This window comes from Theropithecus gelada, chromosome 14 (genome assembly GCF_003255815.1).
Source record: "Theropithecus gelada isolate Dixy chromosome 14, Tgel_1.0, whole genome shotgun sequence".
NCBI lineage: Eukaryota > Metazoa > Chordata > Mammalia > Primates > Cercopithecidae > Theropithecus > Theropithecus gelada.
Window position 1 is genome coordinate 59,409,327 of NC_037682.1, and position 12,034 is coordinate 59,421,360.

At 47.7% G+C, this 12,034-nt stretch overlaps 1 protein-coding gene across 1 annotated transcript; it reads right to left on the reverse strand.

Moving 5' to 3' along the window:
- Positions 1-2,090: 2,090 nt before the first annotated feature.
- Positions 2,091-12,029, reverse strand: CNGA4 (cyclic nucleotide gated channel alpha 4). Its single transcript, XM_025357615.1, has 7 exons — positions 11,868-12,029; positions 7,295-7,524; positions 7,078-7,179; positions 6,769-6,875; positions 5,847-6,492; positions 4,774-5,123; positions 2,091-2,617 (listed from the first exon to the last, which is right to left on the reverse strand). Exons 2-7 carry the CDS (start codon positions 7,354-7,356, stop codon positions 2,157-2,159), a joined length of 1,728 nt encoding a protein of 575 aa, XP_025213400.1. The 5' UTR covers positions 7,357-7,524; positions 11,868-12,029; the 3' UTR covers positions 2,091-2,156.
- Positions 12,030-12,034: the final 5 nt, after the last annotated feature.

Here is a 12,034-nt window from a genome sequence, read left to right on the forward strand (position 1 = left end):
CCAGGAACTTAAAATTGTGTTTACTTCTGTACATCCTGACCTAATTCTACTCAGCCTGTCCCAAATTGCCCAAATACTGTCTTCAACAGGGTGAAAAAACCAATTCCACAACTAGAGGACCTCAGAAAGCAACTGATGCTATTCAAGGTGTCTTATGATACGGTGGCTCCACCATGAAGATTCTGATCTCCTCATCCTGGAATAGCAGAGGCCGAGCAAAACGGATAGCTGGCCCTTTGAGAGTTTTGTTTCCGCCACCACAAAATGCCAGATAACCAGTTATCACCCTGCTAGTGCTATAGACCAGAATTAGATGGCATGGCAGAGGCCAACTGTTCTAAGAGAGCCTTCACTGGGCACAGGTGTGCACATTGTAATATGTCAGTGAAAAACTTGTTCTCAACTCCTTAAATCCATCAGATGCCACCCAAATGGCCTTTACGATGAACCCATCCATTCTAGTTCAAGACGATAGGAGGGCAGAGATGACAGAAAAACCTCTCAAGAAATTGACACACATCTTCCTCCAACATTTATCCTCTGTCTGCTTCAACTCCCTCTTCTTACCAAACATATATCTGGGTACTTACTAGGTATCAGGCACACCCCTGGGGACACAGAGATGAACAAGAAAAACCCAGTGTTGGCCTTGTGGATCTTATTATTTCGTGCAGAAGACATATCACAAAAAACTATATATTTTAATATATATATTTTATTTTTGATTTTATTTTAATATGATTTAAAGGTGATTACCTCATAATCTCTCCTGAGAGTACAGATACATCACTCAGTTATATCTATAGGTTAAATCCTGGATATATTTTAAACTACCACCTGGCACAGCTCAGACCTCAAGACTGGCCAGGCCCTGGAGGAGCTGCAATGGTGACTCAGGGTGAATCTGGTTCAGATGTGACTTCAGACTCCTCCCCATAGACCCTATGATACCTTTCCTGCCCCAAGTACAGACCTCCTTCCAAGTATACCAGAGTCAACTCCAAAATTCCCAACACCCTCATCTCTAATTGCCTCTGACCGTAATATTCCACTGAACCTAGTCTCTACTCTCCCCTATGTTTTGGAATACTGTGCAAAGAAGAAGGGCTGGATTTCCACCAGCACCAACACCAGTTCCAACAACTGTCATGGTATGGCTGGGCCAGGTGAATGGTCCTGTTGGAACTATTCACCCTCTTTCTGTTGGGAGAATGGAACTATTCTTCTCTTGGAATCAGCCCTGAACACAGGGAAGCCCTGGATCTAGGCTCCAGGGCTGGCCAGAGGGAAGAAAAAGAAGAAGTATCTGCTCTGGCCCATTTAACTAGATGAAACCTCTCAGAGCTTATAAATCGAGAACATATGCTCTGGTGTGGGATGCAAAGGCCAGTGTGCATGGGCACTGTTACAGCAGTGTGATGTGAGAGCCTGCTTTGCCTAGGCTGAATATTGATTCTCTATTCTTAAGGTACCTCACATCTGACTCTAACCCACTAGATACTACACAGTTCATGCTCATCACCTCTGAGACTCAGAATTCAGGCTTCAGAGTTCAGAATTCAGACAGAATCCATCCCGGCCCACCATTGACTTTGCCTTTTCTTTCCAGCCCCATAAATGCTTAGGGAGGAGGCAAATACTTTATTGAAGTGCAACTTTCAGGGTATACTTGTGAATCGCCCATATGGGAAACATTCAAAAGACATCTTAGAACTAGAGGGCCCAGGGTGTGCTTTTGTGTTTTCACAAGTGTGTGCACACCTGTGAAGGGCATCTGTGTCTATTGGTGTATGACTGCCAGCATATGTGTGTTTAGGAGGTGCATGACTGAATGTGTATATATTATGTAGGTGTAAGATACATCAGTGCTTGTGAGAAAGCATGTGTGCTGTGTGCTCTGAGAATGGAAATTCCAGAGCATTTTAGATGGAATGCACAGTCTTGGGGCCAACAGGTCTATGAGCAACTGTGTGTGTGTGTGTATTGGTAAGTGGGGGCTGAATGTACACTATACTCCTATGTCTCTAACTGGGCATCTACAGACCAATTTGCTCCTGTGTCTGTGATCCCACAGACAGGATGACAGAGTTGCAGCAATTAGGCTTTACTACAACTGGATTCACTAGGAGGTGGGAATCCTGGGGATAGGTATGGGGTCACTCTGGACCTGGGGGTCCCTCCTGCGTGGCCCTGCCCTCTTCATCTTTGGAAGTTCCCTCCCCAGGCTCACCCTCGTCATCAGCCTCAGCCAGGTCCTCAGGCATTGGCCACTCTCGAGTCTGCCACTCCAGCCGCTCAACGCGGTAAGCAATCTTAAGTGCGCTGGACTCCAGCTCAGCCAGGAGGCGAGCAAACTTCGTCTGTAGATCATCCAGCTGCTGGTCTAGGCCTCGTAGCCGGGACTCTGTGGCCTCCTGCAGGGCGATCTCAGCTGCCTCAGCATTCACGTCCAACTTGTTCATTTTCAGCAGGATTTCACGTCCCTTCCCTTCCATGACGGTCTGTGCCTGTGGATACTCGCTCAGCACCTCCCGCAGGTCCTCCTTGCTCAGGCAGAATAGGTCTGAATAACCTATGCTCTTGATGTTGGCTGTGCGGCGGTTCCCAGACATATTCCCTGTGGCCCATGGGCAGATGGAGGATAGTTAGCAAGAGGGTGAGAAGGTGGCATTTCACTCCTGAACCAGGGCCTTCACCTCCATATTTGTGCTTCTGAGCCTCTCCTTCTGCCTCATTAATTCTTTCATTTAGTAAAATACTGAGGACCAGGCTCTGTGCTGGGTGGGTATCAGTGACCTGCCTCAAATAATTCAGTCTAGAGGAGATACACTTATATTGGAATAGTTGCATAACAGTATGGCTGGTGCAGTGCAGACATATTCATCAGGTGTTGTGGAAAGGCAGGCAAAGAACCCCTACCAAACTATAAGGCAAGGAATTTAGGGAAGTCTGGAGGAAGGGATGTCCTAAGATATAATTTGAATATTTGTCCCTGCCCAAATCTCATGTGAAATGTAATCCCCAATGTTGGAGGTGGGACCTGGTGGGAGGTGATTGGATTATGGGGGCAGATCCTTCATGGCTTGATGCTATCCTTGAGATAGTGAGTCACGAGATCTGGTTGTTTTGGTTGTTTGAAAGTGTGGCACCTCCACCAACCTTTGCTCCTGCTCTCACCATGTGACATGCCTGCTCCCCCTTTGCCTTCTGCCACAATTATAAGCTTCTTGAAGCCTCCCTAGAAACTGAGCAAATGTCAGCACCATGCTTCCTGTAAATCCTGCAGAACTGTGAGTCAATTAAACCTCTTTTCTTTATAAATTATCCAGTTTCAGATATTTCTTTACAGAAATGCAAGAACAGTCTAATACACCTGAACTGAGTAGGAAGTAACTAGGGGGAGGAGGACAAGTCGGGGTAGGGCAATCTAGCCAGAAGGAGGAGCAGGAACAGAGGGAAGTGGGTAGAAAAGAGTCAGTTGGATGCATAAAATAGTAAGCAGCTCAGAGTGGGAGAAGTGCAGAGTGTGGGGACGGTAGAGAGAGGGGAGATCTAGGTCACGCTGGGTCTCATAAGCCATGACATGAAGTTCAGGCCTTATGCTGAGGGCTGTAGGAAACTATTGAAATATTTTAAGCAGGGAGCTGTGTGATATCCTCTGCAGTTTAGAAAGATGTTGGTGGAGAATGGGTGGGGAGATAGGTGAGGCTGATTATTGCAAAGTCTTAGAGCTAGAAGGACCTTGGACAAGGGAAAGGGAGCTACTATTTGTTGAACACTTGCTGTATGCCAAGCATTGCACTGGATGTCTCACTCACATAGCTCGTTTATTCTCACAGGTAACTCTGGGTTTTTATTATTATCCTCATTGGATAGGTGATTAAACTGAGGCCTAAATAGGGAAATGACTTGTCCAAAGTCAAACAGACAGCATCTTACCACATACAGGATGTGGAGCCTGAGGGGATCATTGGAGGACAGATGTGAGGCTTTCAGAATCCCTGAGTAGAATTCTCATGCTGAGAGAGCCAGAGCACATCCAGCCTCTCAGTCTGTGACAGTGTGCTCACCCCATTTGTAGGATTTCCTGCTTGCACGACCTCATGCCTAATACCTATGATTAGGCATAACAATTCCTACTGCACAGGGCTGATGAGAGGAAAAAGTAAGCCAGTAGGTAGTACCTGGCTTGGCCAAAGGTGATGGTCAGTAAATGGGAACTTCTTCTCTTCTACCTTTCTCTTTCCACTTGTCTGTAAAAAGGTTGTTCTTTCCACTCATCCCACATGTGTATACCTGTGAAACCTTGGGCAAATTACCCAACTTCACTGAGTTTGATTTCCTTATCTTTAAAATTGGGATAAGAATAGTACTTATCTTATAGAACTGTTGCAGGAATTTAACGAGTTAATATCATGTGAAGCACTTAGAACAGGGCATGCAGTAAGCAGGTAATAAATATTAGCTGTTATTATTATTATTATCTTTATCACTGTTCACTAGTCTATTGGTGCTTCAGGTGAATATCCACAGAGCAAGTCTACTCTCTCTTCCACGAACCCACCCTCTTCACCGGTCTTGGCTCAGCTTCTCAGGGAATGGATCCTCTATGTGTTGGTTTTCTCCTGAGCCATCTAGTGACTCAGAGAAGGGCCAGGTTTCCTCAATCAGAAGTTTAGGACTGAAGTACTATCTGGTCCCAGCACTGGGCTCTGTTGTTCCCCCCTCCCCCCACCCTGTCCTCATCCCTGGAACAAATACTGGGATACCCACCTTTGATGTTGATGATGCTGATCTCCCCAAAGTAGAGTCCTGCACCGAGCACAGCATACTGTGTGATACCATCATCTGCCACCACGGCCAGTTGACCCTCTCGGATGATGTACATCTCTCGGCCAATGTCCCCTTTGCGGCATACATATTCGCCTGGTGAGTAGGTCTGGGGCTGCAGCTTCAGCACCAGCTCCTCCAGCAGGCTGGCCTCACAGTTCTGAAAGATCTGCACCTGGCTCAGAATAGTCAGGTGCACAGACACAGCCACTTCTGCCCGCAGCCGCTCAGGCAAGTGCTGTAAGATGGCTACCTCATTGGTTATCTTCTTGTTGATCTGCAGGTGCTGATACCTGAGAGTGAGGACAGTGCCATTTCCTTACCAGCCCTTTGTATGTCTGCCTCCACCCCTTCCATCAGGGCTCAGCTCAGCTCCAGCGAAGAATCTCACCATACTGAGATCTAACAGGGGTCGTGGGAGTACCTGACAGTTGGATCATCTGTTTTCCAGGGCATAGACACCTCTACCACTTTGCATAACCCTTCACCTCCTCCTGTCAGGCTCTACCCTACTCACCAATCAGTGATGTCTTGTTCCACCCCTACCCTTAGCTACCTCAGCCACCAAGGTCCCCCTCCTCTCTGGAGACCCTCTGCTCTCCTTCCCCAACTTTGTGACACTTCCTTTTGTTCAGTCCACAGTATGGATCACCATAGGTAGTCAATGATCTTGTTGCTGACCATTCTCAGGGGGATTGCCTTTCTTCACCCACTCCTTCCAGAGCCTTCTGAGCCCTACCAGGCAGTGGCAGTTCCCATTCCATGCTCTCCATATTATCCTTTTTTGGGTATGAGCTCCTCTCCCTTTCAGTCTCTTACCCACCCCCTCTCCCAAGTCCTGATTCCCTCAGTTGAAAGAAGTTTCCTCTTTCCAAGCCCCACCCAGCAAACCCACAGCTGAATGCTACATTTTGATTACCTTGCCTGGCTCACTAGGCACTAAGTACCCAGTCACCTCCCTCAGGTTCCATCACGTACACTGGTCCCTGTCCTGGTCGGGAACCCCGCCTTCTCACCAGTCAATAACTCGCCGTTCCAGCTTGTGGTTGACGTGCTGCAGCTTCATGTACTTCTTCACCAGCGCATGATCTGGGTAGAAAGCTGCATCTGCAGTGTTCATGTTGTAGATGACAGAACTCATGCTACCCATGATGGTAGCGAAACCCATGACGGCCAGCAGGAAGTCGCCCACCATGAAGAAGTACTCCTCCTCCCGGGCTGGCGGCGGTGTATCGCCCACTGTAGTCAGGATTAGCGTGGAGAAGTAAAAGCTGTAGAGGTACTGGCGCCGCAGGCGCTCAAAGCCAGGCTGCGCGGGGCCCGGGTACACCCATGTGTCACGCCCGAAGCCCAGATACCGGGATAGGGCAAAGTATAGGCAGCTATTCCAATGGATGACGACAAAAATGTAAAGCATCAGTTTGGCAATGCGAAAGGCATTTGGGTAAGCTGTGCGGGTCTCTGTGCGGTCGAAGGCCTCGAAGAGGCGGGGTGCGCGGAGAAAGCGGTTCAGCCTCAGGGTGGGTGTGTGCGGGCCCAGCCGCACGTAGACCACGTCTGTGGGCATCAGGGAAGCCAGGTCCAACAAGAAACTCCAGGTGCGAACGTAGCGACTCGAGATCCTACCCTTGTCCACCACCAGGATACCCTGTTCCAAGAATCCTGGGGAGAGGTGGCGGGTAGGAAGGGGACCTGCTGTAGTCAAGCTTGGACTGAGCATGAGCTGCCCAGGGCAGGCCAGGGAGACTGTCTGAAGGACAGGGTGGAGCCGGGTATAACTCTGCTCTGGGGTTTCTGGGGTGAGCACTGGGATACTCTCAGGCCTAGAGGCACGCGAAAGTGCTAGCATGGCGGGGGGTGCCTTTCTTGTTACTTCTTAAGTGGCTATCTTTAGGAAGGGAAGGTGGAACAAACGGTCATTCCTAGAAGCTCACTGACCTGTGTGGAAGCGCACCACAATGTCTAGTAGGTACAGCAGGTCACTCGTGTAGTCCAGCACCAACCAGGCCACCAGATAACCGTGCTGCAAGTCTGGGAAGCAGGCTCTGCAGGGCAGGGTTAATCATGATCGGATTAAGGGCACCCTCTGTGTGTGAGGCATCTCCCTAAGGCCCTCAACCCTCTGTCTCAGACCCTCCCATGGAAGTTGCTCCTCCTCCCTGCCCCACCAAGGGTCTGCCCTTCTCCTTGGCCTCTCTTTAGTCCTCTTTTTGGCTTCCAGCCCCTCCCTTAGCACCCCTGCCACACCTGCACACGAGGATGATGAGGTTATACATGACTGGGAAGACCATTGTGTTCAGCCACCAGTAGTAGTAATCCCCAGATGGGTCCAGGACAGGCAGCGACTTCCTGTAAGAAGGAAAGTCTTGCTTCATTTATTCACCAGGTATTCAAAGTTGTAGTTGTGACTGGGGTACCAAGAGGAATGAGGAGAGATCCCACACAAGGGACCAGGACTTCTTACCTGGTCTTGGATGGGGCTGGGGGACTGGACTCTGTTGTCTTCACTTTGGTGTCCTGGCTCATAGTTCTGTGGTCTGGTGCTGGGGTGTGAGATATTCACACCCTCTCTGCCTGTAGGGGACTTGGGAGTTGGGGGCTAGTGCCTGACTGCCTGAAGGAGGCTGCCCTTGGGCTCCTGCTGTGACTTCTTTGTCTTTGAGGCTCTTAGCAACACAGCCAGAGCTAGCGCTACTGAAGGGGTGGAGACGGTCTAGCTCTAGCACTCTGCCTGCCCAGCTAAACACCTCTAATAAGATCCCTGGAGAAGGTGGGGGTGCATGCCTCAGAGGGAAGCCTGGGTCTTGTCTCTGTTTTCCTCCTCCCCTCTTTCCACAGCAACTGAGCTACATAGGTGTCCTCTGGGTGAGAAGACCTGAGTTTTACTGTAGGATCAAACACTCTGTTTTATCTTTGTACATTCTCTGTTTGGGCCTCACTATTTATTTATTTAACAATTATAACTGAATGGCTCATCTATGTCAGGTGCTAAACTATTCTCCAGGGACAAAGAGATGTCTCTCACATGAGAAGTGAGCCCTATTTTTGTAACCTACATCCCACCCATATCTACCTCCACCTACATCTTCCCCCATCACACCACTATCATAGTGCGATGGGGCCATCCTATGGTTCTTTTGTGTTCATTTCCTTCTTGTTACTTCTAGTACCTCATCCTACCAACTACTCCGTGTGTTTTATGGTCCCTAATCTTTCAACTTTTCTCTTTTTGTGAACCTGCTTAAATATCTCCTACATCAAAACAAACAAAACACTATAAGTTCTCCCTCAACCTGATGCTCCTTTCACTGCTATCATCTTTCTCAGTCAACAAGTCAAAATCATAACACCCATAGGCAAGTGTTTTGTGTGCCAGGCCAATATTGTGCTAAGTACTAGGAATTGGAGATGAATAAGACACACTCTCACCTCTCCAGAAGCTCACAGTCTGCTAGGTGAAATAGTCAGGCCAGCAGGTAATTACACATTAGGTAATTAAACAGCAGCAGTCATTGCCAGGCTACTGATGAGTACTCTGTTAGGTGGATACACAGAAGGTTATTATAGTATCCATGAAGTGTCCCTACAGAGCCTGGGTTCTACAGGATGAATAGGAGTTGGGTACAGAGATGGGAGGGTGAAGAGCACTAGAGGCAGAGTGCACAAAGTGGGCAAAGGCATAGAGATATCAAAAAGCATGGGTGACTGGGCAAACATCAATTGGCTTTTTTAAGATGGCCTAGCGGGTAGCGGTGAGAGATGAGGTTGAATGATAGACAGAGGCCAGCTCAGGAAGAGTTCTGTCAGCCATGTTATAAAGCTTGGATTTTACCTAATGGCAACAGAGAACCTGTGAAGAGTTTTGCACAGTTCAGTGATAAAATCAGGTTTGTGTTTTTTTTTTTTTTTTTTTTGAGACGGAGTCTTGCTCTGTCGCCCAGGCTGGAGTGCTGTGGCCGGATCTCAGCTCACTGCAAGCTCCGCCTCCCGGGTTTACGCCATTCTCCTGCCTCAGCCTCCCGAGTAGCTGGGACTACAGGCGCCCGCCACCTCGCCCGGCTAGTTTTTTGTATTTTTTAGTAGAGACGGGGTTTCACCGTGTTAGCCAGGATGGTCTCGATCTCCTGACCTCGTGATCCGCCCGTCTCGGCCTCCCAAAGTGCTGGGATTACAGGCTTGAGCCACCGCGCCCGGCAGGTTTGTGTTTTTGGAGTGTTTCTTAGAAGAAAAACCTGTGGTCCCTAATTAATTTTTGTAAAACTCTCTTTTCCCATGGCTTCTTAATTTCTTTTTGAAAAGTATTACGCTTGTTAAAATAAAAAGACAATATTCAAAATAATGCAACAAAATGAATAAAATCCTTTGTGATGCCATAATGTCTTAGTTTTCTGTTTATTTATTTTTAGTGTCTTTCATAAGCTCCTCTGTCTATTCCTTCTATGACGGTGTTTTTTTTTTTTCTTGGATTCTGTTCTAGGCTTTCCATTTTTGCCATCCTCCTAACGCTGTCTGGTTGATGTCAGTCACCCACAGACTTGCTTTCCCATACAGTGGCTCCTGAGAACTCTCCCTGAGCTGCGGTTTTCTATATGACTAACTGCTCACTGGATGTTCCTACTTGGATATCCCGCAGTCACCTTCAACCCATTGGGTCTATAACTGAGCTCATTATCTTCCTCCACTTTTTCTTCTAGAATTCCTGTCTATGCCCTTTCAGCAAAAAACCTATGACAGCATTTATTATTATTACTGTATAACATTGTGGCAGTTAAAAAAAATGTTCACAAATTCTTCGACACCAATCCCTTGTGATAGTTTCAACCAATAGAGTATAGCAGGAGTGATGTTGTATGACTTCTAAGGCCAGATCATAAAAGGCCATGCAGCTTCCCTCTGGTTCTCTTGGAATGCTTCTTGTCTGGTAGCTCCCTCTCAGGATGTTCCCGCTTGGAACCTACCCATCATATTGTGAGAAGTTCTGTTTGACAGTTTCCCCACTGACTTTCGCTTTTTCGTTATCCCAGCCCAGGAATTAGATGTGTGACTGAAGAAGCCTCCAGATGCTTCCAGTCACCAGCCTCAAATCACCCCTAGATGTTCAAGCTTTACAGATAAGGCCCCAGATATCATGGAATAGAGACAAGCCATTCCTGTTGCATCTTGTCCAAATTCCCAGAATTTGTGTACATAGTAAAATGGCTATTGTTTTTATGACACTAAGTTTGGGTTGGTTTGTCACAGAGCATAGTAACCAGAACAAACAAACACAAAGAAAGGTGTATAATCCTTAAGTGTACAGCTTAATACATTTTCACAAAGTGAACACACCCATATAACCAAGCACTCAGGTCAAGAAACAGAATATCACCAGTGCCTCAGGAGCCCCACTCTGCCCCTTTCAGTCAATGTTTTTCCAAGAATAATCACTACCTGAATTCTAATATCACAGTTTAGTTTTACCTGTTTTTGAATTTATGTAAACTAAGCATTAGTTTTTAATTCTTCCTCTTATTTTCCTCTTCTATCCACCCAATCATCAAACCATGGTGATCTACCTTCTAGAAGTCCACATGTCCACTTCTCTGCGTTTCTGCTACTCTAGTTTGAGCCTTATCAGCTTGTTTGGTCTTTTGCAAAGTCCCCCTCACTATCAATCTATGTATAAAATTCTTTATAGCTATCATCCCAAAAATAAAATCTAAATTCCTTAACATGGTTTATAAAGTTCTCCAGTCCATGTCTTCAGCCTCATCTCACAATGTTTCCTCACATGTTGCCTAGGCTCCAGACACACTGTACTGACTGCAGTTCTTACAGCACCTCCCACATGCTGTCCATTCTTCCTTTCTCTGGTATATGTTGATCCTTTGGTCTGAAACTTCGATTTCTTTTTAAATACTTTTTATTTGAACTAATTTTAGGCTTACAGAAAAGTTGCAAAAATAATACAGGGTTCTTATAAATTCCTTATCCATGTTCCCCTAACGTTATGATCTTATATAACTATAGCACAATGATAAAAACCAGGTATTTAACATTGGCAAAATACTTTTTTTTTTTTTTTTTGGAGACGGAGTCTCACCCTGTTGCCCAGGCTGGAATGCAGTGGTGCCATATCGGCTCACTGCAACCTCCGCCTCCCAGGTTCAAGCGATTCTCCTGCCCCAGCCTCCCAAGTAGCTGGGATTACAGGAGTACGTCACTACGCCCAGCTAACTTTTGTATTTTCAGTAGAGACGGGGTTTCACTATGTTGGTCAGGCTGGTCTCGAACTCTTGACCTCGTGATCCGCCAGCCTCGGCCTCCCAAAGTGCTGGGATTACAGGCGTGAGCCACCGCGCCCAGCCGGTAAAATACTTTTAAAACTACATACTTTATCTGAAACTTCTATTTTTCTATTTTAGTTTATCTTACTCTTGCTTGCTTTCCAAGACTCGGCTTAGACACCAACTCCTCCTGGAAATCTTCTTTAAGCTCCTTCACCATACCTTCCTCTCATCCTCTATACATACAAATCATGTTAAGTGCTGCTTCTAGATGGCCCCCGTAGTAATGCACTTATTACACTACGTTGCAATTCTCTGAGGTCCCGGAGAGCAGAGACCGGTTCTAACTGATCTGGAATCCAGCTGGGCATGCAGATACTTATTCCGTGTTCCTTGACTAAGTGCTCAAGGGGTCACGGAGCAGCACAGCACAAAGGTGTTGGGCGAGCCAGGGGCAGTCATCGCTGGGGTACCAGAGACCAAGCTACGCACGACGATGCGGCAAAATGAACTAGAGTGCCCGCAGTCAGCCCTCTCCAGGCCTCGCTTTTCCGCAGGCCGGGCCCACCTACTGATTCCTCCTGTCTTTTCGTGATAGCCACGCCCCTCACACCCACTCTTCCACTCCACGCGTCGCCCGGAATCCGTGGCCCCACCCCTTTCTCGTCTTTCTTCCGGCTCCATCTCTCTCAAGCCCCGCTCTTCTGATCTTTCCCTGCCTGTAAAAGTCGCGTCTCTCCTTAGGTCCCGCCTTCTGCCCTCTGGTTCGACCTTTCCTTCCCGGGCTCCGCCTCCGCTCTGCGGGCCTCCACCTTCCCTGAGGCCTTCCCCTATGACACGCCGGAGTCCCTCTGAGGGGCGGGATTTACGTACGAAGGGGCGGAACCAAGAGGAGAGGCGGTGCTCCTCCCTCGGATAGCCGTCGGCGATCCCGCCCC

Excerpts from the sequence above, each read along its gene's own strand:
- CNGA4 (XM_025357615.1), bottom strand. The coding sequence starts at position 7,356 with ATGAGCCAGGACACCAAAGTGAAGACAACAGAGTCCAGTCCCCCAGCC. Across the intron at positions 7,180-7,294 it reads CCAGCCCCATCCAAGACCAG|GAAGTCGCTGCCTGTCCTGG; the intron begins GTAAGAAGTCCT and ends TCCTTCTTACAG. Across the intron at positions 6,876-7,077 it reads CTCATCATCCTCGTGTGCAG|AGCCTGCTTCCCAGACTTGC; the intron begins GTGTGGCAGGGG and ends CCTGCCCTGCAG.